The sequence below is a fragment of the Diceros bicornis genome, chromosome 1, assembly GCF_020826845.1.
Source record: "Diceros bicornis minor isolate mBicDic1 chromosome 1, mDicBic1.mat.cur, whole genome shotgun sequence".
Classification (NCBI taxonomy): Eukaryota; Metazoa; Chordata; class Mammalia; order Perissodactyla; family Rhinocerotidae; genus Diceros; species Diceros bicornis.
The window spans coordinates 56,136,669-56,159,057 of NC_080740.1; the positions used below are offsets into that span (position 1 = coordinate 56,136,669).

Sequence of the window (22,389 nt, forward strand, 5' to 3'; positions counted from 1 at the left end):
AAAAAGGAGAAAAAGAAGGATGGTCTTTAAGAGGGGAAGGAGACACAATGGAAACGCCCAAGGAAACTCTCTCGGCCAGCCATGGGGTAGGGCACATGGTACACCCCATAATCCCGGACTAAGGCTTCACATCCATGAACAGAAGCTATAGAAACCTCCAAACAGATGAGAGACACTACTATCCCCATCTCCACTACCATATGGACTCAGCATGCATTCACAGACTACACGAACTAAAAGTAAAGGTTTGATCGGATCTCCTCTGGCAGGCTGAGTGTGCTCAACCACTTTCTTATGGTCTATGTCCTCTTTCCCTTCCCAAGGAAGAGTGCTGCAATTGCACAGGGAAAGAGAAGAAGCCTCCTCATCCTCAAATACGTACTGAACATCTGGCAGCCTCTGAGAGGCCAGAATTCATGAGCCAAGGTCCTGGAATACAGGAGCTCACAATCCAGGTGTGCCTCCAAAGACAAAACAAGAACGCAGCGCGAGGAATATGGTCTCCAACACGGAGCTGTGTGGCACTGGCTGTCACTGCTACAGAATTCAGAGGAGGAGGTTGTTAAAACTTGCTGCACGGCATATAAGAAAGGAGTGAGTTGCAAACAATGATCATCTCGTTGGAAATAACGGCTACCACCCAAGATGTGCGGTAAAACAAGATTCAAGGGAGAGCAAACAGCCCATCCATCTGGAGACTGTCAGTCCTCTAGGGGAACAGAAATACTTCCATGCTGCATTTTCCCACTCCTCAGGAAACAAAATCCAACAGCTTCTCTGATTCACAGTGCAGCCAACTTACTGTGACTCTAAGGTAAATACACAACATTTCGCACAAAAACTCCCTGTGGCCGTTTATCTTGGCAAAAATAATAAAAATCATATGGTTTTTTTATACTTGATTGGCTGCAATGATTTCCTGAGGATATAAAAAATAATGTATTTACTTGATTGATCCTCCTTTCTCTTGGGGAAAAGTCAAATATCTGGAACAAGAGGAGCTTGTTTCCCAGAACGTAAGCTCCACGAGGGCAGAGACTTTTGTCTGTTTTGTTAATGGCTGTGTCCCAAAGCCCAGGACAGTACTCGGCACATTTCTTTCTTAAATGAACGATGGAAAGAATAGCTCGTCATATGCCCCTCACTCTCAACTTCTTCCACCTGGACCACTCCCCTTCCATTAAAAAATAACCATCATAAAAGACACAACCATATCCCTAGGCCAACTTTTCTCAATCTTGGCACTATTAACATTTTTACAGGACACAGGAGGTGTCCTGTACATGGTAGGATGTTTAGCAGCATCCCTGGCCTCTACTCACTAGATGCCAGTAGCACCACACACCCACCCAGCCCCAGCTGTGGCAACAAAAAATGTTTCTAGACTTTGCCGAATGCCAAATGTCCTCTGGGGGCAAAATCTTCCCTGGTTGGGAATCACTGCTCTAGGCCTGCAGAGAGCTCCCAAAGAGCTAGCAGACCCAGAGAACTGTCGTGTTTTCCATCCTGTTCATGATGCTGAGACAGCAGCCAGGGAAAACACTTCTCCTTGCCTTCTCTGAGGTGAGCGCACCAGACAGGCCTGCTGTGAGAGTGGTGGGAGGAAATATTTGGTAATGAAAATCAGGCAGATGTCTTGAACAACACAAATGAAGGCTGAGATGTGGGCCCAGGCCTTGTCTGCATTCGACAGGAGGAACCACTTTACCACCATGGTGGGGATGGACTTGGTTTTTTGTTTTTTGTTTTTTTTGTGAGGAAGATCAGCCCTGAGCTAACATCCATGCCAATCCTCCTCTTTTTGCTGAGGAAGACTGGCTCTGAGCTAACATCTATTGCCAATCCTCCTCCTTTCTTCCCCCAAAGCCCCAGTAGATAGTTGTATGTCATAGTTGCACATCCTTCTGGTTGCTGTATGTGGGATGCGGCCTCAGCATGGCCGGAGAAGTGGTGCGTCGGTGTGCGCCCGGGATCCAAACCCGGGCCGCCAGTAGCGGAGCGCGCACACTTAACCGCTAAGGCACGGGGCCAGCCCCTGGACTTGGTTTTTAATGATCTCCTCTGCTCCTCCTCCACCACAAGGGCATTAAAGCATCTATACATTGTACATAGCAGGGCATCCATCAGCAGCAATTTGACTTGAAATCTGGCTTGGAGCATCTGCTCCTGCTCCTAATTATGAATGAGGCTGGGATTCATTAATATCTCTACAACGAGTTCAAAGGGTTCTTCAGAGAATAGGCTTTGCCAAGCATTCACAAGGCCAGGAACAAATATGAGAAAGGGCAATGGCTTCTGCTCCCCAGCTCCAGGTGATCTGCTGGTCTCTCACACCTATGTCTCTGACAAAGTCAAGAGAGATCAGAGAAACAGTCCTGGACTCCTGCATGCATCATCTTACCTGTGTTGATTCAATCCTGGCACACATCTTGGCATGCCATGTTTCTATCACACTCTTCTTCTTTACCAAAAAATCGATGATAGCCAATGCTGGCAAGGGTACAGTAAAACCTACATTCTATAATTCTGGGGACAGAGTCAGTACAATGTAGTAACCTACATCAATGGATACATCAACGCACATGCCAGCACGCCAAGTACTTCTACTTCTGGGAATATACTGCATGAAATAATTCTAACTGTAGAAAGGCTCATATGCTCAAAATATTCATCATATAATTATTTAGAAAAAGGAAAAATGGAAACAAACAATTGTCTACTGTCAGATATTTTAGTTTGATATATTATACTATATACATTCACTGCACTAATATACACCATTAAAATGTCATTTACAAAGAATAGCATCATACTATACTAAAATGTTTATGCCATGTCATTAAATGAAGAGAGAGAGAGAACACCAAATCATATAAACAGCATGATATCAACCATGAAAATAAAAACTTTGGCATTAAAAAGCTTCTGGAAGCAAATAGACCCAAAAAAAGTGTTAAAAGTGACTGCATATGAGAGGGAAGTAATTTCTCTTTTTCTGTACCTTATAAATTCTCTTTTTAAATTGTCTATTTCTACAAATTGGGAAAAGAACAATTTAAAGTCAAAAGAATAAGGACAAACCCACAGCTAGAGACTACATCCCCTCCATATTCCCTTCATTCTGTTTTTTTCCGGCTTTAAATTGAGATATAATTGACATATAACATTGTGTATGTTTAAGGAGCACAATGTGATGATTTGATACACGTATATACAATCAAGTGTCACGTAACGACGTTTTAAACAACAATGGATCGTATATATGATGGTGGTCCGATAAAATTAGTACCATCTAGGTTTGTGTAAGTACATTCTACAATGTTTGCAGAATGATGAAATCACTTAATGACACATTTCTTAGAACATATCCCCATCATTAAATGACATGACTGTACTACGAAATGATTACTACAATGAGATTAGTTTAACACATAGATCACCTCACATAATTACCATTTTGATGATGATGTTATTGTTACGGTGAGAACATTTAAGATCTACTCTTAGCAACTTTCAAGTATACAATATGTACTATATTGTTAATTATAGTCATCATGCTGTACATTAGATCCCCAGAACTCATTTGTCTTATAAATGGAAGTTTGTACACTTTGAACAACATCTCTTCATTTACCCCACCCCCTGGCAAACACCAATCTATTCTCTGTTACTATGAGTTTGGCTTTTTTAGATTCCACATAAATGAGATCATACAGTATTTGTCTTTCTCTGCCTGACTTATTTCACTTAGCATAATGCCTTCAAGGTTCATCCATGTTTTCACAAATGGCAGGATGGCCTTCCTTTTTGTGGTTGAATAATATTCCATTGTGTATATATACCACACTTTCTTTATCCATTCATCCATCTGTGGGTACTTAGGTCGTTTCTGTGTCGTGGCTATAGTGAATGCTGCTGCAATGAACACAAGGGTGCAAATATCTCTTCGAGACAGTAATTTCCTTTCCTTCAGATATATACCCAGAAGTGGGATTGCTGGATCATATGATAGTTTGATTTTTAATTTTTTGAGGAACCTCCATACCATTTTCCATACTGGCTGCACCAATTTTCATTCCTACCAACAGTGCACGAGGATACCCTTTTCTCCACATCCTTGCCAACACTTATTATATCTGTCTTTTTGATGACAGCCATTCTAACAGGTATGAGGTGATATCTCATTGTGGTTTTGATTTGCATTTTCCTGATGATTAGTGATGGTGAGCATCTTTTCATGTACCTTGTTGGCCATTTGTATATCTTCTTTGGAAAAATGTTTATTTAGGTCCTTTGCCCATTTTTTAATTGGATTGTTTTTTTGCTATTGAGTTGTATGAGTTCCTTATATATTTTGGATATTAACCCCCTTATCAGATAGATGGTTTGCCAATATTTTCTACCATAGTGTAGGTTGCCTTTTCATTTTGCTGATTTTTTGTTTTGCTATGCAGAAGCTTTTTAATTTGATGTAGTCCCATTTGCTTATTTTTGTTTTTGTTGTTTGTGCTTTTGGTGTCATATCCAAAAAACCATTGCCAAGACCAATGTCAAGGAGCTTCTTCCCTATGTTTTCTTCTAGGAGTTTTATAGTTTTAGGTCTTATGTTTAAGTCCTTAACCTTTTTCAAGTTAATTTTTGTGAGTGGTATAAGATAGGGATCCAATTTCATTCTTTTGCATGTGATTATCCAGTTCTCCCAACACCATATATTGAAGAGACTGTCCTATCCCAATGAAGTTACCCTAGCTTATTTTTGTCCGTAGAACTTAGAACCAACTGTTGTATCTTAATCTGTGTATTGTTTCTCTCCCTCCACTAGAACATAGGCTCCATAAGGGTAAGCAAGTGTCTGATATGTAATAGGTGCTCAAAACGTTTTTGTTGAATTGGATTATGAGTTAGATTGTAGGATTTTTTTAAATTTCTCAATCAATAAAACAAAAATGTTGCTCCCGGTGAACTTTCATACACTAGTGATGAGAGTAATTGGCACAATCACTCTGGAAAACTCTTTAACTGCATCTCTGAAAGCCAAACGTTCAGCTCTCTTATGACCAATGGATTCCACACCAAGATACATACCTGAAAGATTGTATATATAGGTTCACCAAAAGACACGCCAGGAAAGTGCTATTACATAATAGCCAAAACCTGGAAACTACCAAATGTCACTCAACAACACAACAGGTAAATAAATTGTGGAATAGTCACACAGTACTGAGAATGAACAAACAGCCACACACAACAACGTATCACAAATTAATGTTGATCAAGTGAAGCCAGAAACAAAAAATACATCCTTTTGATTCCATTATAAAAGTGCAAAAACAGGCAAAACTAATATCTAGCATTAGAAGTCAGGAGAGTTCTTACCTGGGAAGAGGACAGGTAGCGACTGCAAGGGGCACAAGATGGACTTCTCAGTGCTGATAATATTCTGTCTCTTGATCTGGGTGCTGGTTGTATGGGTGTGTTCACTTGATGAAAGTGCATCAAGCAGTACACTTATGATTGGTACCCTTTGCTCTATATATGTTATACTCCACTGAAACATACTCCCTACCAACCCAGGGCTGCTGATGACAGGGAATCTTTTTCATGATTCTCTCTCTGCTTGCTACAGGCCTTGACCTAGAGCCCTTACAAGGCTAAACTCACCACACTTCAGCATTGATACACATCAAGTCCTCCCTCATCTAAATCCTCCACCTCGATTGCACAGACCAGCACCCTTCTATTGGCAGTGTCTGGGTCCCTAAACTCAGGTAAAATATCAGAGGCCGCACGGGTATGTCAGTAAGAGTTGAGGTGAGCTGAAGTAGCTTGACCACCAGGCAGATTCAGAGATGAGTGCTTACACTACTTTCCCACAGAGACACGGCCCAGGTCACAACACCTCTGGATGTCCAGCTTGCCAGGACTGCTCTGGTTCCTTTGTAGACCAAGCCTTTAACTCTGCAGAGTAACCCCCAACAGGTTTCCCTGACTGCCAAGCACCCCATCTTCTTCACATTTTCTCAAACAAGAAGGCTGTGGTCTCCAGAGGACAGAAATCAGGTTTGTTTTGCTCCCTGCCACACCCTAAGTGCCCAGCACAGTGCCTGGTACATGGTAGCCTGGCCAATAAGCATCTACAGCATGAACATATGAATAGTTAAACAAACAAACAGAACTACTGAATCTGTCCACCAGGATCTGGTTACTAGAAAGGTGAGGATACTGGTCCAGGATGACCATGGAAAGAAACAAAAGAAAATATTTTTTAAAACACATGCAAAGGTCTTTCTGAGGTACAAAGAATTTTTTAAACCACCAACTCTGTCATACAAAAAAATCACACAATTTATCTAACACCAGTAAAGACAGCTTTATTTTACCTTTACCATGGATAGCATTTTCACTCTCTCATTAGCTGAAAGCGCCATAGGCCTCATTCAAGATGGCTGGTCAAAGGTTGCAGACCAGGTCCAGAGCCACAGCAGGGCTAGCTGGCTCAGACGGGAAGTGATGCCTTGGCCTGATGAAAGTGCTGGACACCAACCAACCAAACCCACCAAAGTCACAATGGAATCAGCATGTCCAATGAGCACAGAAAGACCCGGAAACTAGCCAATTGTCCTTAACAATGGGGCTATGGAAAGACCCCAAATAGCCACACAAATCTGTTCAATTCATTTAAGTATTTTCTCCCCCTTGGCAATAGTTTTATCAATTTTAGATGCCACTAATTAGAGGACATTCAGCAATGTGGGGTAAAGCAAAGTTTGAGAGTTTGTTCAGTGGGCAATGGAATGGCTTCAGAACAAGGAATACTGCCATGTCTTGCTGATCCTCACAAATTTTCTAAACTTGGACTAGTCTTTGCTTTTGTTGTCCTCTGATCTTTCCAAAATTATCTGGTCGACCAAGCAAAAGGATCTAATATACCAAGAAGAGAGTTGCAGATAGTTTCACTGTCCGGCCCATCTCCCTCAGATCTTCTCTGTGCTTCCAACTGCCAGTATGTGCATCTCTGCATATTACACACCTCCTATGACAGTAACCATTCTTTATTACATCCACCATTCCCTGTCTATCGCCTACTCTTAGCACCACTTTGTTTCAATATCCACTTCTCTATAAATTAAAGCCAATGTCAGAGTCAATTTCCTTCAGTTCATCTGTGCACAAAACATCTCAATTCTGCTAGAGAAGATACAAAGTCAGACCAGAGTTGGCTTGGATCAGGTCCCTTTGGAGAAACGAAGATTTACTGAGATGATCACCTAGGACTTCGTCATGTAGAAGGTCCCACATCAATTCCACCATGCTCACATGCACAAGCGTCCCTAACACCCTAGAAGCCAGTCAAGAGTCAAATGTTATTTCACTCCAGAAACACTCATGACAATGGCTACTGCTGAGACCTATGCAGATACACACATTGGAAAGCAAGATCTTTCTTTCTACTGATGTCAACAGTAGCCCTGTCGGCATAAGGGGAAAATACGGCACTCTTAATAATTTACTCCATGTCTTCAAAATAAAATGGCTCATTTTGTCTAAAATTGTATTATTCATTGGCGCTAATGGTGTGGCTATTTGGGATGAATAAAAATTCTTCAGGATTTTTCTTAAAATACAGTTCAAGAACCACCTGCTTCAGAAGTACCTGGGCTGCTTATTTAACATGCAGTTTCCCGGGTGCCACCCTTGACCGGTTGAAGAATACGCTTTGGACTAGGAGGCTGAGATCCGCATTTTAAACAAGACTTGCCAGTGATTTTTCAAGATTATAAAGATGTAAGTCTGAGAATCACTGCTCTAGCATCTCACTCTGGGCATCTTCCTTTTTGCCTTGGCCATGACTGCTCATCTGCAACTTGGCCTGGACTTTCCTAGAACTGAGTTAGAGTGATTCCATCTACATGGTGGGACAGGAAGGGTGGACCTGAAATAGAAAAGTGGAGGCTCCTGCTCTCTGTATATTTGTTTTCTCCATGTTTTATTTGTGAAAGATGGCCTGGAACACCTACAGTAAGTTCTGCTTCCCTGCTCCAATCACAGGCGCCGACAGACTTTGCAGAAATGCCTGCTCACCCACCACATAATTATGCTGGGGAATGTTGATGGTGCCCTCTGTAGTGTGATGTGTCGCAGATCACACAGGAAGAGTTTGCAAATTATTACAAATAGTTGTAGAACATGCCCTTCCTTCCTCCCTTCTCTGTTGTGCCAAGGAAAAGTTTACTTTAAAAGATCAAAGGAGAGGGTCTCCCGAAGGACATATTTGCATAGAATCATAAGAAAAGCAACCCAATCAAGTTAATTGGGACATTAGTGTTACCCTTCCAGGAGAATCCCCAGTAATTCATATTACTAGTCTGTGAATGCACCCTTCCTCCTCCCCAAAAAGAAACCATTATCCTCATGTCTGTCACAGGGATGTCGGGAGGACCCAGACCCAGGGGCTATGAAACGCCACACTATTCAGCACTCCCACATGGCACTGAAGGAACTGCATGCATACCTGTCTCTCCCCTTGAAGATGGAAATCTTGGTTTTCATCTTTAGCCTCAGAGCCTGGCACCTGGTTGGTTCTCAGCAATGGTAGCAGGGGAGGGTACGCAGAGGAGGACAAGGAGCAGCCCATACAGACCAGTCTCACTTTTGAAACAGAAACTTCACAAATCATCACTCCTTCCAAGAAACTCTATGACACCCTTATTTCTAAACAGCAGTGGGAGTTGTAGGAGCTCTACAGCCCATGACACTTGACCACAGAGAGAAGGAGAAATTTATGGGCCAAAGACATTAGAGGAGGAGGAAGAATTTTTTGAAAGGAAGATGATTGTGAAAGATAGCACAGAAAGGTACAAAGAGGGGGAACCAAAGAATAGGCCATCCTTCCAAGTATTTGACCCATCTATGTACCTCACTGTCACAGGTGGCTCATGCCCCTGCCCCCAAAATCTGTGTTAAATTCAAAATGTGTAAAGTGTGCTTTTTAAATAAACTAGGAGACAGCTGACTATTTAAGGGAATCCCAGGACAAACACTCCGGTGGAGACACATCAAGCCCTTTCCCTCTTCAAGACTTTTGGACCCGCTCTTCCCACTTGCTGCCTGGAACACAAGTGCCTCCTCCCTCACCTGGCTCGCTCCTGTCATCCTGCACATCTCAGCTCCTTTCCCAGGGAGGCATTCTCTGACCAAAAAACTTAATTAGCCCCTTCACCTCCCCATTACATATTCTCAGAGCATCTGTACCTCTACCTTGTAGCACTTTTCTCAACTACACCTAAATGATTATTTTATGATTATTTAACTGTCTGCCACACTAGACTGTAAACTCCAGGAGGGCAAATATAGCATCTATCTTCCTCACACAGCACCTAGCAAAGGGCTGGCATGTAGCTGGCATTTGGAGAACATTTTTGCACCAACAAACCACCATGCCCTGCATTAACTATTTACTATTGTTTGGGTTTTCCTAAACCATGGCCAACCTGCTTCAGCTGTAGTGAATTATAGGTCCTCTGACGGCCTGTAATGATCTGGAACGGAAGCGCTGGATCTGTGGAGAGCAGGAACAAAGGCCTGGCCAATCCTACCAGTATTTTCCTATTGGTTCTAAAGCCAAACCTGGAGCATGGGGACTCCTGAACGCCAACAAGAAGCATCTACTAGACCCTGCAGGAGCTTCCTTGAGGACAGTAATGTAGAACTCCATCCACCCCAAAACCAGCGTGGGACCACTCTGGACCGTATGGAACCTCACATAGCCTTCCAGACTGGCAAGGAATGAAGTGAAGACAGGGTCAAGGATAACGGAACAAGTATCCCCAACATTTCTCTAAGACATGAGACAGAAAGCAATGTCTATAGCTGTATGCTAACAACTCACTGAGGCTCACAAGGCAGAAGTTAAGTGACCCTCGGAAAGTAAATCAGAACAGCAGGTACACCAGCCACTGAAAGATCGTGAACATCTACTTTGTGCCATGAGCTCACTCTGTCCTCCTCAAAACCTCACAAAATAGGTAGGATCACTCCAGTTTTACAGATGAGGAAACTGATGCTCTAGCCAAGACCAAGCTTATATTTGGCAAGACTGGAATGTTAACTTGGGCTAAGAGTGGGCTCTTCACCATGACGTGACTCAGCCTCAAGAGATTTTCACGGGTTCAGGAATCGTGCCCTAATAGTGAGGAGGCCAAGTTTTCCCATCAGTTCCCCCATCTCTCAACGGTAACCCCATCTGTCGGTATCCATAATCATTGTCAATTACTAATAGAATGAGACACACATGTCCCAAGCTAGCATGACTCACTGGGGTCAGCCCTCTGCAAAGAACACCTTCTCCCCTCCTGGAGGTGTGGAAAGTCCTGGATAATTCACTCATTCACTCACATTCATTCAAACATTCACTGAGCAGCTTTCTGTGCTGGGCTCAGTGGTAAAGGTCTGGGGACACCATACTCTATACAACTGTGTATCCTAAAAAGGGGTTATAAAGTCGTGAGGTCCTGGCTTAGAGATAGGGGTTAAACCAAAAAAAGAAATGTTTTTTCAATGTGTATGACCTAGAATTTCCACCTACCAAAAACTATAAAAGTGCATGTGCCTATAATTCTCCACAGGCTTTCCTTTACCAGGAATTCATCAAGAGGGTGCTTAGGTAACAATTCAACAAAACACTTACTGACCACCTACTGTGTGCAAGGCATAATAAGACTCAGACTCTTACTTCAGGAAGCATCCAATGATTAAAGAAGCTAAAATATAAAAATATACAACTATAAATTGAGGAACAATTCATAAAAGTGTTATAGGAGTTGTTAACATTAGTAAAAATAATAGTCTCCACTTATTGAGCACTTATGTCACACACTGCTAAGAGCTTTATATGCATTAACCAATTTGCTCCATGCCAACCCTGTGAGGCTGGTCAACATAGTGAACGTCCACTTCCCCTTAAGGAACTACCCTTCAACCCCACTTTAACCATGTGATCCACTGGAGCCCCACCACCACTCTACCCCCAGGTCCCAGCCCCAGCCCCAGGGTTGGGCACGTACCCGGCCTGGATAATCAGCATATTCTACCAACTTGGCCAAACTGACTGATTGGCGGATGGGTGCATAACACAGGTAAATCTGACAAATCTCAATTCTAGGACTGTCATGGCACTATTAAGACATAAAAACTACATAATGATGTAAATTTGTAGGTGCCATGAGTCACCATATGGAAACAATCAGCCCGAGAACAAAACCAACATAGGTGAAGAAAGACAAAGATGGGGGTGTGGTGTGTGCAGGGGAGAGGAAATGACAGACACACACCCAAGTCCTATGATGGAACCTGAGCCCCTAGATCCAGTCTTACCTAAAGCCATAGCTTATGAGAATTTTCAGTTACACAAGTGAATAAGTTTTCCTTTCCATTTAAGCCAACTTGGACTAGGTTTCAGTCACTTTCAATCTGTAGTCCTCACGAGTAGAGTGTTATTATCCCCACCCAACAAATGAGAAGTCAAGGATTCAGAGAGGACAAACAACCTGAGACTACTTTAAATTAAATTAACTGTCTAAGGTTTGGGGAGGCCAGAATGGTAGTGTGCATTTAGACCAGAATGCTGCAAGTCAATCTGTCCAACTGCTCAGAGTCTACTTTTTCCCTCCATCTGCCAGGGCCAAGGTGGAGACACGTGAGTCACCTTACTATGGCCCCTTTTCTGCATAGTGGGTTTATTTCTTGTTTATCTCTACACTGAGGGGGTGGTCGTCTGGTGTCCCAGCTTTATCCAGAGGGCTATTAAACTCTTCACTCTGGGCATCATCTTCTTTCTTTGTAGTGTACAAAAATATTGCATCTTACAATTGATGGCATCTTATATTGGATGAAAAATGGTGAAAAGGTACTTGCAATCTTGGGCAAATTATGTAATCTCTTACAGGAAATTTCCTTTGTAATTATCTCATCTGGGGAGATGAGATCCAGTGTGAGCGTGGGTCTGAGGAATTTCCTAAGGAACATATAAAATCACCTCACCAGAGGAAAGGTAAAATGAGTCATCCTGAGGTGTTCAGGTTTGGATATTGAGTGTGTTTGGTTTGAAATATATTATACTGAATAAAGGAATAAGAAATGACTTACATAAAATACTTAATTACTCACATTACTTCGTCTCCCCAAGCAAGATAAAATAGTTGAGCTAATGATTAGGTCCCACTCCTCTAGGGGAGTACTTCAGGTCCCATCATCCACTTGGGACCACTTCTTGCTTTTGAAATAATCTCCTCAGCATATAGGAGAGTACTTACCTCCCGGCAAATCCAGTTCAGCTGAAGTACTGTGGGGCAGGATTGGGGGAGGACCAGGAGAGGCAGGGGAGCTCAAGCTGGGAATGTCAACTGGAGCAAGAAGCTCTGCTGTCCTTGCCAGGCAAGACCTAGGTTTTCTCTGGCAAGAACTGAAGGTAAGGACAGAGAATATAAGAATGGTCTCAGGCCTATCAACTTTCAGACTGTCCCTTTACAATGATTCTTGTGAAATAATTATTTCTATCAGTGGTCATCTAGTAAGGGGATTTAAGATAGTGGGTTCATTAAAGAGAGTCAGGATCACAAACTCATTTAAGTCTCCTTGAACCTGTTTAATCAAAATGATTTTCTGCTACTCTCTATTACAAGCCGAGCTTCTGTTGCGACAGATTAATGACTGATCCACTAAGCCACACCACGTCTCTTGCCACCAACACCACCAACAGAGCCAGCTACTCTTCTCTATCAATAAGCCTCACTTGCCCTTGGAACTCATTATAGCTGAATGTTAAGATCAAATGAGCAGATCAGATGCTCACTGCCACCCCAGTTCTGCTACAGAGACCACCAAATCCCCCTGAGTGTGCACCAGAAGGAAAAAGAACACAGGCTGGTCCTTGTGGTCTCATTAGAATTACAAACTCAAGTCACTCCAGAGTAACATAAATGCCAGCCAAGGCAACACTTCTGATTCTTCGGGCCTGCTGAAGGTAATTATCCTGGAGTTAAATGTCAGGGCTAGTTTCATGTGTGCAAAAGAAAGAAAATGTCATGTTTGGTGTAAGCAACAATATTATTTTAATCAAATCAGAAGCTCATTATTAGCAGAAGATAAGCCCTGATGTGACTCCTACAATAAGCTGTGTCCACCTGGCTTCCCACTCCACTTTGTCTAATTGCCCTCAGACGTAAAGCACGAAAGACCTGCAATGTGATACCAATGGAGGTTCACACCCAGAATCCACTTCACTCTTGACTGGCTGCAGTGCATAGCAAGAATCTAGAGTCAGACCGCCTGGTTCTGGTCCAGGCTCCTCTACAACCCAGCTCTGTAACTCTGGGCAAGAGACTTCATCTCCCAGTAAATGGAGGGTAATAAAAGTACTTCTCTCCTAGGACTTTTATGAATATTAAATAAGATAATACATGTAAAGTATCTTAAATAATGTCTGGCACACTGAGTGCTCGATAAATGTCAGGTATTACCTATTTTCACAATGTTTTCATTTTCTAACTACAACCAGCATGCATTACTTTTATAAGAAAAAAATTATTTTTTAAAAAAGAAAACAGAGTAAGAAAGAAATGCATGATAGCATAAGTTAAAGGATTTCATCCAGTAGACAAAAGATTATCCGGAGAGATTTCTTTATCTTGCTCATCATATAGCCCACTGCCTAGCACATGGTAGGAGTCAAACATTTGTTGGAACAAATGAACATACAAATGGATATAGGAAGGAACAGAGGAAAATTTCCCGACAATAATGGTTATGGAAAGCCAAACCAGATTCAGAAAAAAATCAGGAGAGTGGTTGCGGCATCTTGACTCCTCAAACTCAAGCCACAGAGCAGTTAAATGCATGACAGTTGGAGGCAGGAAATTATTGTACAACTTAATATAAACATCTGCTTTCTTCATCTTTTCCTTCTTAACACTGTATTTCTGCAAAAGTCTGGGTCCCCATCTGGCCAAAACATCCCAATTGCTAGTCTTTCTAAAAGAATAACGACCAAATTAACAGACCACCAAAACATTGAGGAGCAAATTTATGAATACTGTTACATCTCTCCTGGATCCAGGCAACAAGCCATAGAGTAGTTGTGAAAGTTTTACTTCAGGAAAGGAGATAGCAATTTTTTGTGTACCTAGAGCAATAGGACCACTTCAAAGCAATAAGTAGTGGCTATAAGGTCATCTCTGGCAATGTCACAGCACGCTCAACAGGCAGGGCAGCATGGAGCACAAAGCCTGCCGTCATTTCCCTCTCAAAATTAGCCCAGTAACAACCACCACTGGATATCTTCAACTCTATAAAAGGATCCCTTAGTTTTCAGTTTCACAAGTTCAAAAATTACTTATAAATATCTCTCCCCCAAGTGCAAAAAAGTGACATGTCAGGAGAAAGGCAGTTTTCCTTCACAGTGACTTTCAAAAATTGACAAGCATCATAACAATAATCTCAGGACACAGCCTCTCCAAGTTATCAGTGGCTTCAAAAAACATCTAAAATAATAGCAAAGATTCTGAGCTTTGTCATCCTCAAGCAAGGCCTGGCTCAGTGAAGATGATCAGGCTGCCTGAGTAACTGTAACACTAGCTGGGTCTTTGTCCATTGTCCACTGAACAGCTGGTTTCTATAGGAAGCAACCTTTTACTCCTTGGTCTCAGGGGAGCAGGCTTTGTGGTTATTCCAAGTAAATGAACCAACTGAAGACTCTTGGACTTGGCCTAAAAGAGCATCTAGTTTGAGTTTCACAATACTTTAAAGAGGTTAATGGCATTAAATTTTACTAAATTTGTCTGGCTAGACTCCAGGAAGCATAAAAAATGGTTGATGGTTGAATATGTTTGGGATTTTTTAACATTTTTAGATGTTTTTAATGATATGCTGGATTAAATTACCATTTTTAAAGAATATATGCTGCTAAAAATATTAGTTTAACACCTAAAATTGCTCCAGAAATAAAAAAGCAGTATATTTGAACATAGAAGCTTTTCTCTTTTTGTAGTTAAGTTTTGGACATTTTTACAATATTTAAGGTAGTATTTCCTAAACATCATAAGAATTACCTAGTATGTTTCTTTAAAATATGGATTCCCAGCACTCATTCCAGAAATGTGGAATCAGAACCTCCAGGGGAGGAGTCTGGGTGCTATGATTTTACCAGCACCCCAGGTGAGCTTCCTAAGCTTTGGAAAAACACTCTTCCAAGGATAAAAAATGTCAACATTCACAAGAAAAACAAGAAATGAAGAGAAGCTCAAATTTTTAAAAATCTAAAGCTGAATGTGAAATAAGAATAATGTCATGCTTATGATACACTGAGACTAGAAAACCTTGAACAGGCACAAAAGCACAGTAAACCTTTCTACCCCACCCCCCCATCCCGGAAGACCAACAAGCACAGATGCTTTCAATTCGACCCAGCTGCCATGTGAACCAGGGCGTCTGCAAAGATGGCCCTTCACCTCTACCCCTGACCCAATTCTCCCAGGTCTAGCGGAGATAAGCATCTGCCCTGTTCCTCAACTCTATCTAAAACGATGTGATAAAAACACGAAGCAAAACTATTTCTACCCCATGTGACCCCATGAATGGAAGCTTTACAGTTTGGGCATCCTTTTCAGCCACAGGCAAAGGTAATCAGCGCAGGACTCCTCAGAGATGAACAGAAAGGGGATCGAAGATGGTTAACAGAGCAAGCACAGCGAGGAGGTGTGGCAGGAATCTTCGGGCGTGCTGGCAGGGGGAATATCTGCTGCAGAAGTAAGGCCCCAAATAACTGTGGAAGTTCATTGAAAGTGTTTGAAAGCCTCTTTCAAAGAGAAGCAGCCCATGATTGGACTAGAGGGAGGGAGAAGAGGAACAGAGAGCGCAGAGATAAGCAAGCCCCCACTCAAGGCTATGGATGCACCTGCTCCTCTGGAATGGGACCTGGAGAGGTGCTCTTTAGAAAGTACAGGAGAACATCTATATTCACTGGATTCCTCAGACTCTCCCCAGCAAGGGCTGGGGAAACTGGGAATGGGGCTGAGGAATCCAGTGAAGGAGGGCGACTCCCACACGTCTCCCACCTCAAAGAGCCTGTGCCCTGTGACAAGAACAGGGGCTCTGTGGTGCGGGTCTCACAAGGACAGGAATTCCTAACGTTAAGTACCATAAAAGTTCTTTCCTAGTCCCCCAGAAGGGCAAGGCCCCTGCCACCTGGGGCAGCCTTTAAAAGAGCTGGCAGCAGCTCCCACGGCACGGAGGGAATGCCATCTGCTGGAAAGGCTGCCCCAGGTGCCTCTTGCCCCCATCCTCTAGGGCCAGCCTTGGGGCAGAAATAGGCAGCAGGTGTGCCTCTGGATGCCCAGGAATAACTTTCTCCCCTCCCAGGGCTTTCCCAAAGGAGCAATTCTCTACCACCCAGGCTCCCTTTCAGGACAGAGGACCAACTGCATGAGCTGCCTGCTCCCTTTCCTTTCCCCTAAAGACTCCAAGGGCCAAAGCCACCACGCTCCCACACAGTTTATCAGGCCCATTGCCATGACCCTCCAAACCTCCTCTCACACCTGGAACACCCTAATAAATGAGCTGGGCTTACCTCTAAACCCAGCCTCTGCAGCAGGGCTTCTTGGGTACACTCCTGAAATGGTCTGAATCTGCCCCAAGGGGATTCTCTAGGGTGCTAGGCAAAGTCAACCATTAACCTTAGGAGAACTCAGAAGCTTAGGGAGCCTCTCTCTCCACAGCGCTCGCTGTTCATTCCATTTAGTGCAGCCACCTCCCCCCACCTACAAATACACACACCTGGACCACAGGTAACAGGCAAGAGCATCAAGCCTTCGAAGTTCTATTTAAAGTTACTCTCAGGCAAGACGCAGCCCAGGAACCCCGGACTGACCAGCCGCCGTGGGCGGTCTGCATCAGTCCGCTCCCCACCCGGTTCAGAGGACCCCTCTCAGAGAGGCTCCCTCGCCCCGTAGGGCCGGGCGGCGGTACTCACGTCGCGAAAGCGGTTCCAGTACTTGTCCCGGTCGTACTGGGAGACGGTGCTCAGCCACTGGTCATTGTCTAGGAAATTGCCGTTGTTGGGGCCCGCGCCTCCGGCGAGTGCGTCCAGGTGCCGGCTCTCGACCTGGAGGAAGCACCACGCCGCGGCGGCCGCCGCGAGCGCCGCGATCGCTGGCATCTGCGGGGCAGGGGGCACCGGGGGCGGTCAGCGGGGAGGGCAGGACGATGCGAGCCCTCGCTCGGCACCGCGGTCTGGGCGCCTCCGCGACCGGCCCCAGCTATCGGGGCGGGGGCTCTGCCCGCGGGGACAGGGTCATCCCTCGCACGCCTGGGGCGGATCTAGAAACCTAGGGGCCCCTCTCACGAATAGCGGGCTCAGTTACGAATGAGGAGGCTGCGTCACAAATTAGGGACTGCTATCAAACTATGGAGGACCCCTGTCACCTATTCTCCGGGTGCCCCACAGACTGCTACTCTCTGATCAGGGGCTTCGGTACCCCTCCCCAGAAACGGGGAGCCCTTGATCCGCAAGCCGCACTCCCATGGACGGTGCCCAGAGCTCTGGGGTAGCGAAGGGGGAACAGGGCTCCCAGCAGCAGTCCAGGCTCTGGCAGAATGGGGGCGGGGGGAGTACCTGGAGCTGAGGGTCTCCCCTCGTCCGCCCTGCCGCCTTGGCAAGAGGGGCGCGCGGAGATAACCCCAGGCCCTGACCCTGCCAGCCCCCCGGTGGCCGCGGGGAGGTCCCAACTATGCCAAGTTGGGGCGCGGGGTTCCGCGGGCACGTACCTTGGGGGCCGGCCCGGGTCCCCGCGTCCGAGCTGCTCGAGCTCCTGTGGCGCGGTTGCAGAGAAGGCTGATCCGCAGGCCCGCTCCCCTGCGCTCCCGCCACCCGCCGCCGCGCGTCCGGCCGCTTTGTGAGCCGGCAGCGCTCTGGCTCCGCTCGCTCGCTGGCTCGCTCGGGCGCGGCGTCCGCGGGCGGAGGAGCCCCGGCGCGCTAGCCGAGGCCTCTGGCGACCCCTGGCGGCCGTGCGATGTTGTGCGGCCCACCCGACAGCCCCCGCCGCCCCTGGTCCAGCAGAAGGGATGTGGTTATCAGGGCCAAGCTGGTGAGAGACAGCTGAGGGGACTGAGGATATAAGGCCAGGGAGCCGGCCAGCGTTGAGGTATTCTCAAAAGGAAGGTCGTAGGGCCACCTAGGTCAGAATCACCTTGGGGGGATGGGGTGAGGACTTCTTAAAAATGGGGATTCCTGGCTCACACCCCAGACTTGCTGAATCAGCATTCCTTACGAAAGCCTCCCCGGAGTAAGTGAATTTCTGCACTGCCCACCCCAGGTCGTGCACCCACCAGCGTCTCTACACTCCTATGCCCCATACCATGCCCACTGCTGTCAGTCCCTTAAAACAGCCCTTCTGGCCTCCATCTCTATCATTTCTACATGTTTGTGTTCCCACATTGACCCTGTGGGTGTCCCTTGGTGCAGAGAACACAGTGTCTGCTTCTGTCCCCACCCGTTGAGAACTGGCCCCAGCACCAGCCTGTTGGGTTTTCCTAGAAGGGAGGAAGGGAGGGGAAAGAGGAAAACTAGACCTGCTTCAGGGACAGGAAACAGAAGCAAGAGGCTGGCCTTGCCCCCTACTCCCCAACCACTTTCCAAATCCTCAGCCACATCTGATCAAATAGGCTGCAGGGGAATTAATGCAGTCCCCCTGCATGTGTACAGGTCACACCTGCCGCCTTTCTCTTGTACAACCACACCCCGTTCCCCAGACATCTAAGTGCTCTTTTAGAACAAGTCTAACATGCCCACCCCTCTCCCCTCAATACACACTTGAAATCCTTCATGTTGCTTTCCTGATAAAGACCAAATGCTTGGCTGGAGTCTAGGCCCAGCCTGCCTCTCTGGCTGCCTCTCACGGAGCTCCCTCCTCCTTCCCTGACTTCCTGGACAGGCTGGCCTTGGTGCAGACCTCATTAGAGATGTGCTCCCTCTAGCAATGGGCATTCACTTTTTCCTGGGCCGCTGTCCACACTCACCTCCAACTCAGGCCTCATTAATTCACCCCTCAGCTTATCCATCTTGACTTCTTCAGACAGACTATAGACAGAGTCTATAGACCAGTCCAGAACTCTGGTGACACTCTCCTTGAGAACACAGTGCTTCTCCACTATAAGCTCACTGCCCTTGAAATCACTTACTCCACGTCTGTGCTCCCCACCAGGCTGGAGCTCCGTGAGGGCAGAGGCCATGTTTTGTTGTTCACCACTGCTTCCAGCACCAAAAGCCAAGCTCCTGACCCATAGCAAGCGCTCATAAAATACTTGATGAATGAATGAATGAATGGTGCTCAACCATGGTCTGGAACCACACTTATCAGCCAACATGCTCTGACATGTGTGATGCGGTCAGTTGTAATTTGTGCTGCAAATAATTGGGTTGCAAGTAGTTTAATGTATAGAAGTTGGATTATGATTTTTCTAAAAAGTAGCGAATGCTTATCCCGACATTACTCTAACTAATTTACATTCCTGGAAGCTTTCTTGAAAGGGAGAGAAAGGAGTGGAGTCCCAGCTATATACTGGGGACTACATGCCCTCCACGGTTTATTGTATAATGGGAATATTTTAGGTATTTCAATATCGTGTCCTGGGTATATCAGACTGGCAGAGAGGTTTAGAAATGATGGAGAACATTTCTTACTTTCATAGAAAACCAAATAAGCAGCTACTTCCCCATTTCTCTGCCCAGTTTGTCAGCTAAACTTTTCCAAAGAGTTGTGCTTAGAAGTCATTTCTGCCTGCTCAGCTCTAATTCATTCCTCCACCCACTCTAATCTGCCTTTCATCCTCACTGACTAACTGAAATAACTTGTCACCATCAGCAACCTCCTCCAAGTCACCAGACCGAGTGGGCAGCCCTCAATCTTCCCCTACTTGGCCCTTGAGAAGTTTCTTTAGGCTCCCGTGGCACCATCCCTGCTGGCTTTCTGCTCCCCACTGGTCATTCCCAGGTATATCCCAGAGCTGCTCAGGCCCAGGCCCTCTGCTCTTTCTGTCTAGACCCTCTCCCTGGCAGCTCACATCCAGTGCTGTGCCGAGACGCTGCAGTTGCATTTCCAGCCCAAAGCGTCTGACAACTTCTAGCTGCACATCCAACTTCATAGTTGACATCTCCTCGGGATGCCCCATGGGGATGTCAGACTTTACCAGGTCAAACAGAAGTCTAGGTTTCCCTCCATGAATCTGTGCTCTGAGTCATCCCTATGACAGCAAATGTGTCCCTATCCATGTGGCTGCTCAAGCCAGAAATCTACGAGTCATCTTCAATCCCTCCATGTCCCTTGCTGAATCTTCCTCAGCAAAAAAAAAAAAAAAACAGAACTCACTCTTTTGCATAAAACCTTTCAGTGGCTTGCCATGACACTAAAACAAAAATCCAGACTCCTTCCCATGACTCATAAAGCCCTGCACCATCTGGCCCCTGCCTCCTCCCCTTCATTCCCTGGATTCTAGCCACACTCCTGCTCATGGTTGTGCACACATACCAAGCATGTCCTCCCTTCAGGTCATCTGCACTGGCTGGGCCCTCTGCCTGGAATGGTCCTCTCCGTGCTCTTCACACGTCAGCTCATTCGTAGCCACCAGATCCCAGCTCAGATGTCACTACCTCACGGAAGCCTTCCCTGACCACCCCACCTAAAATAGGCCCTCCCCACCCCAGCCACATCACTACTGTCTATCCTTGCACCTGGTGTTTCCTTAAGAGTCTTTTATTTCTTTGTTTATTGTCAGTCTCTCCCTCAATTCAAATATTAATTCCAAGAGGGCAAACGTATTGTCTTTTTCACTCCTATATCCACAGGCTTATCTCAAAGCTTGACATTCGGTGGGCATTCAATAAATACTTATCCAGTAATTGAATGAATGAATGAATGAAGCAAATTCCATAACTTTAGTGCATCCTAAAGTTGGAAAACTCTGTCTAGAGATGTTTCCTTTGGTTGTCCTCAAATCCCGTGTTCGGCAGACCCAAGCTCTGCTCTTCTGGCAGGGGCTGTCCCCAGTTTAATCAGAGGGCATCTGCTCTTGGCCAAGCTCCAGCTTCACAACTGGCGTCTTCCTTGTACCCACCCACCATGGTGGGAATGGCAGCCAGAGCAGCACGGGCAGGTGTGGGGGCTGCCAGATCTGGCCCAAGCTGAGAAAGGACGTAACCTTGGAGCAGGGGCAGGGAGGCTGGAAGCTGCAGACCTGCCATCAGCTCAGCCAGCACTTCAGGGGAGAAATGTCAGATTTATTCGGCTGTGGGAAGCACCCAGGACCAAAATCAATACTGAGTCTTGGGGCTGTATTTCTGCTTTTCATTGGCTTACATACAACTACAATAACTCCTTGTTTTAACATAGTTCTTATTTCCAAAGAGCCCCACATATTTTATTTTCAGTTTAATAGATCCTCAAACATGTGCTACTGGGTAGTCTGAAGCAGACATAACTATCACCATTTTGTGCTGAGGATAGCGGAGCACAGAAAGGTTAGATGAATTGCTGAAGGTCGCAAGAAGAGAGAAAGATGGATGTAGTAGTGGAAAGTTCGAGATATAGCGCCCTACTTCATGATGCTCCGCAGGCTAGAACAAGAATCACCCATTGGGATCCATCTGATAGAAGAGGTGCCCATAATACTTACCTTGTCATCAACTCAGATTGATTTGTAGCTGCAAACTCATATATCTACCTACTACATGGCGTTTCCATTTGGCTGTCTCACTGGCACTTTTAATTCAGTGTGTCCAAACTGAATGCTTGAGCTGTGTCCCCCAGACAAACCTGCTCTGCTTCCCATGTCCCCACCTCAAGAAAACGACCACTGCCCCAAATACTAGTGTCCTTCTGACCTCCCTCTCAGCCCCTACTTTCAGTGAATCACCAATCTAACACCACCGTTTCAATACTTCCTGTTCCACCCACTCTTCCCCACTGCTATACCTCAGAGTCCATGTCCCCCACCACCTCTCACCTGCACTCCACAGAGCCCCTGTGGAGAGGCGGGGGTCTCCGCCTCTCTGCTGGCCATGTGTAATTCATTCTCCACACAGGCACCAGAGTGGTCCTCTCTCAATATAAATGTGATCACTTCTCTCCCTTACTGACCTTCCTGTGCTCTCAGGATGAAGACCAGGTACCTCACCATGGCTCCACGTGCACCCTGCTAAGCCCAGGTGCTTCCAGACCCCTCCAATCCACACATCCCTTCCCTTCCCCCTCTGATCACCTGTACCCTACCCCTTCCACCTCAGAGCCTTTTTGTTGGGGGGCTCCCTGCAGCCTGGATGTTCTCCTCCCTCCCTGCCCTTCC

At 45.6% G+C, this 22,389-nt stretch overlaps 1 protein-coding gene across 1 annotated transcript in view; it reads right to left on the bottom strand.

Annotated features, from left to right (window-relative positions):
- Window positions 1-17,209, bottom strand: part of SPOCK1 (SPARC (osteonectin), cwcv and kazal like domains proteoglycan 1) — a 478,475-nt gene extending 461,266 nt beyond the window's left edge. The window contains exon 1 of the mRNA XM_058540847.1: window positions 17,024-17,209. Coding sequence (XP_058396830.1) covers window positions 17,024-17,209 — 186 coding nt within the window. The remainder of the gene's footprint in view (window positions 1-17,023) is intronic.
- Window positions 17,210-22,389: the final 5,180 nt, after the last annotated feature.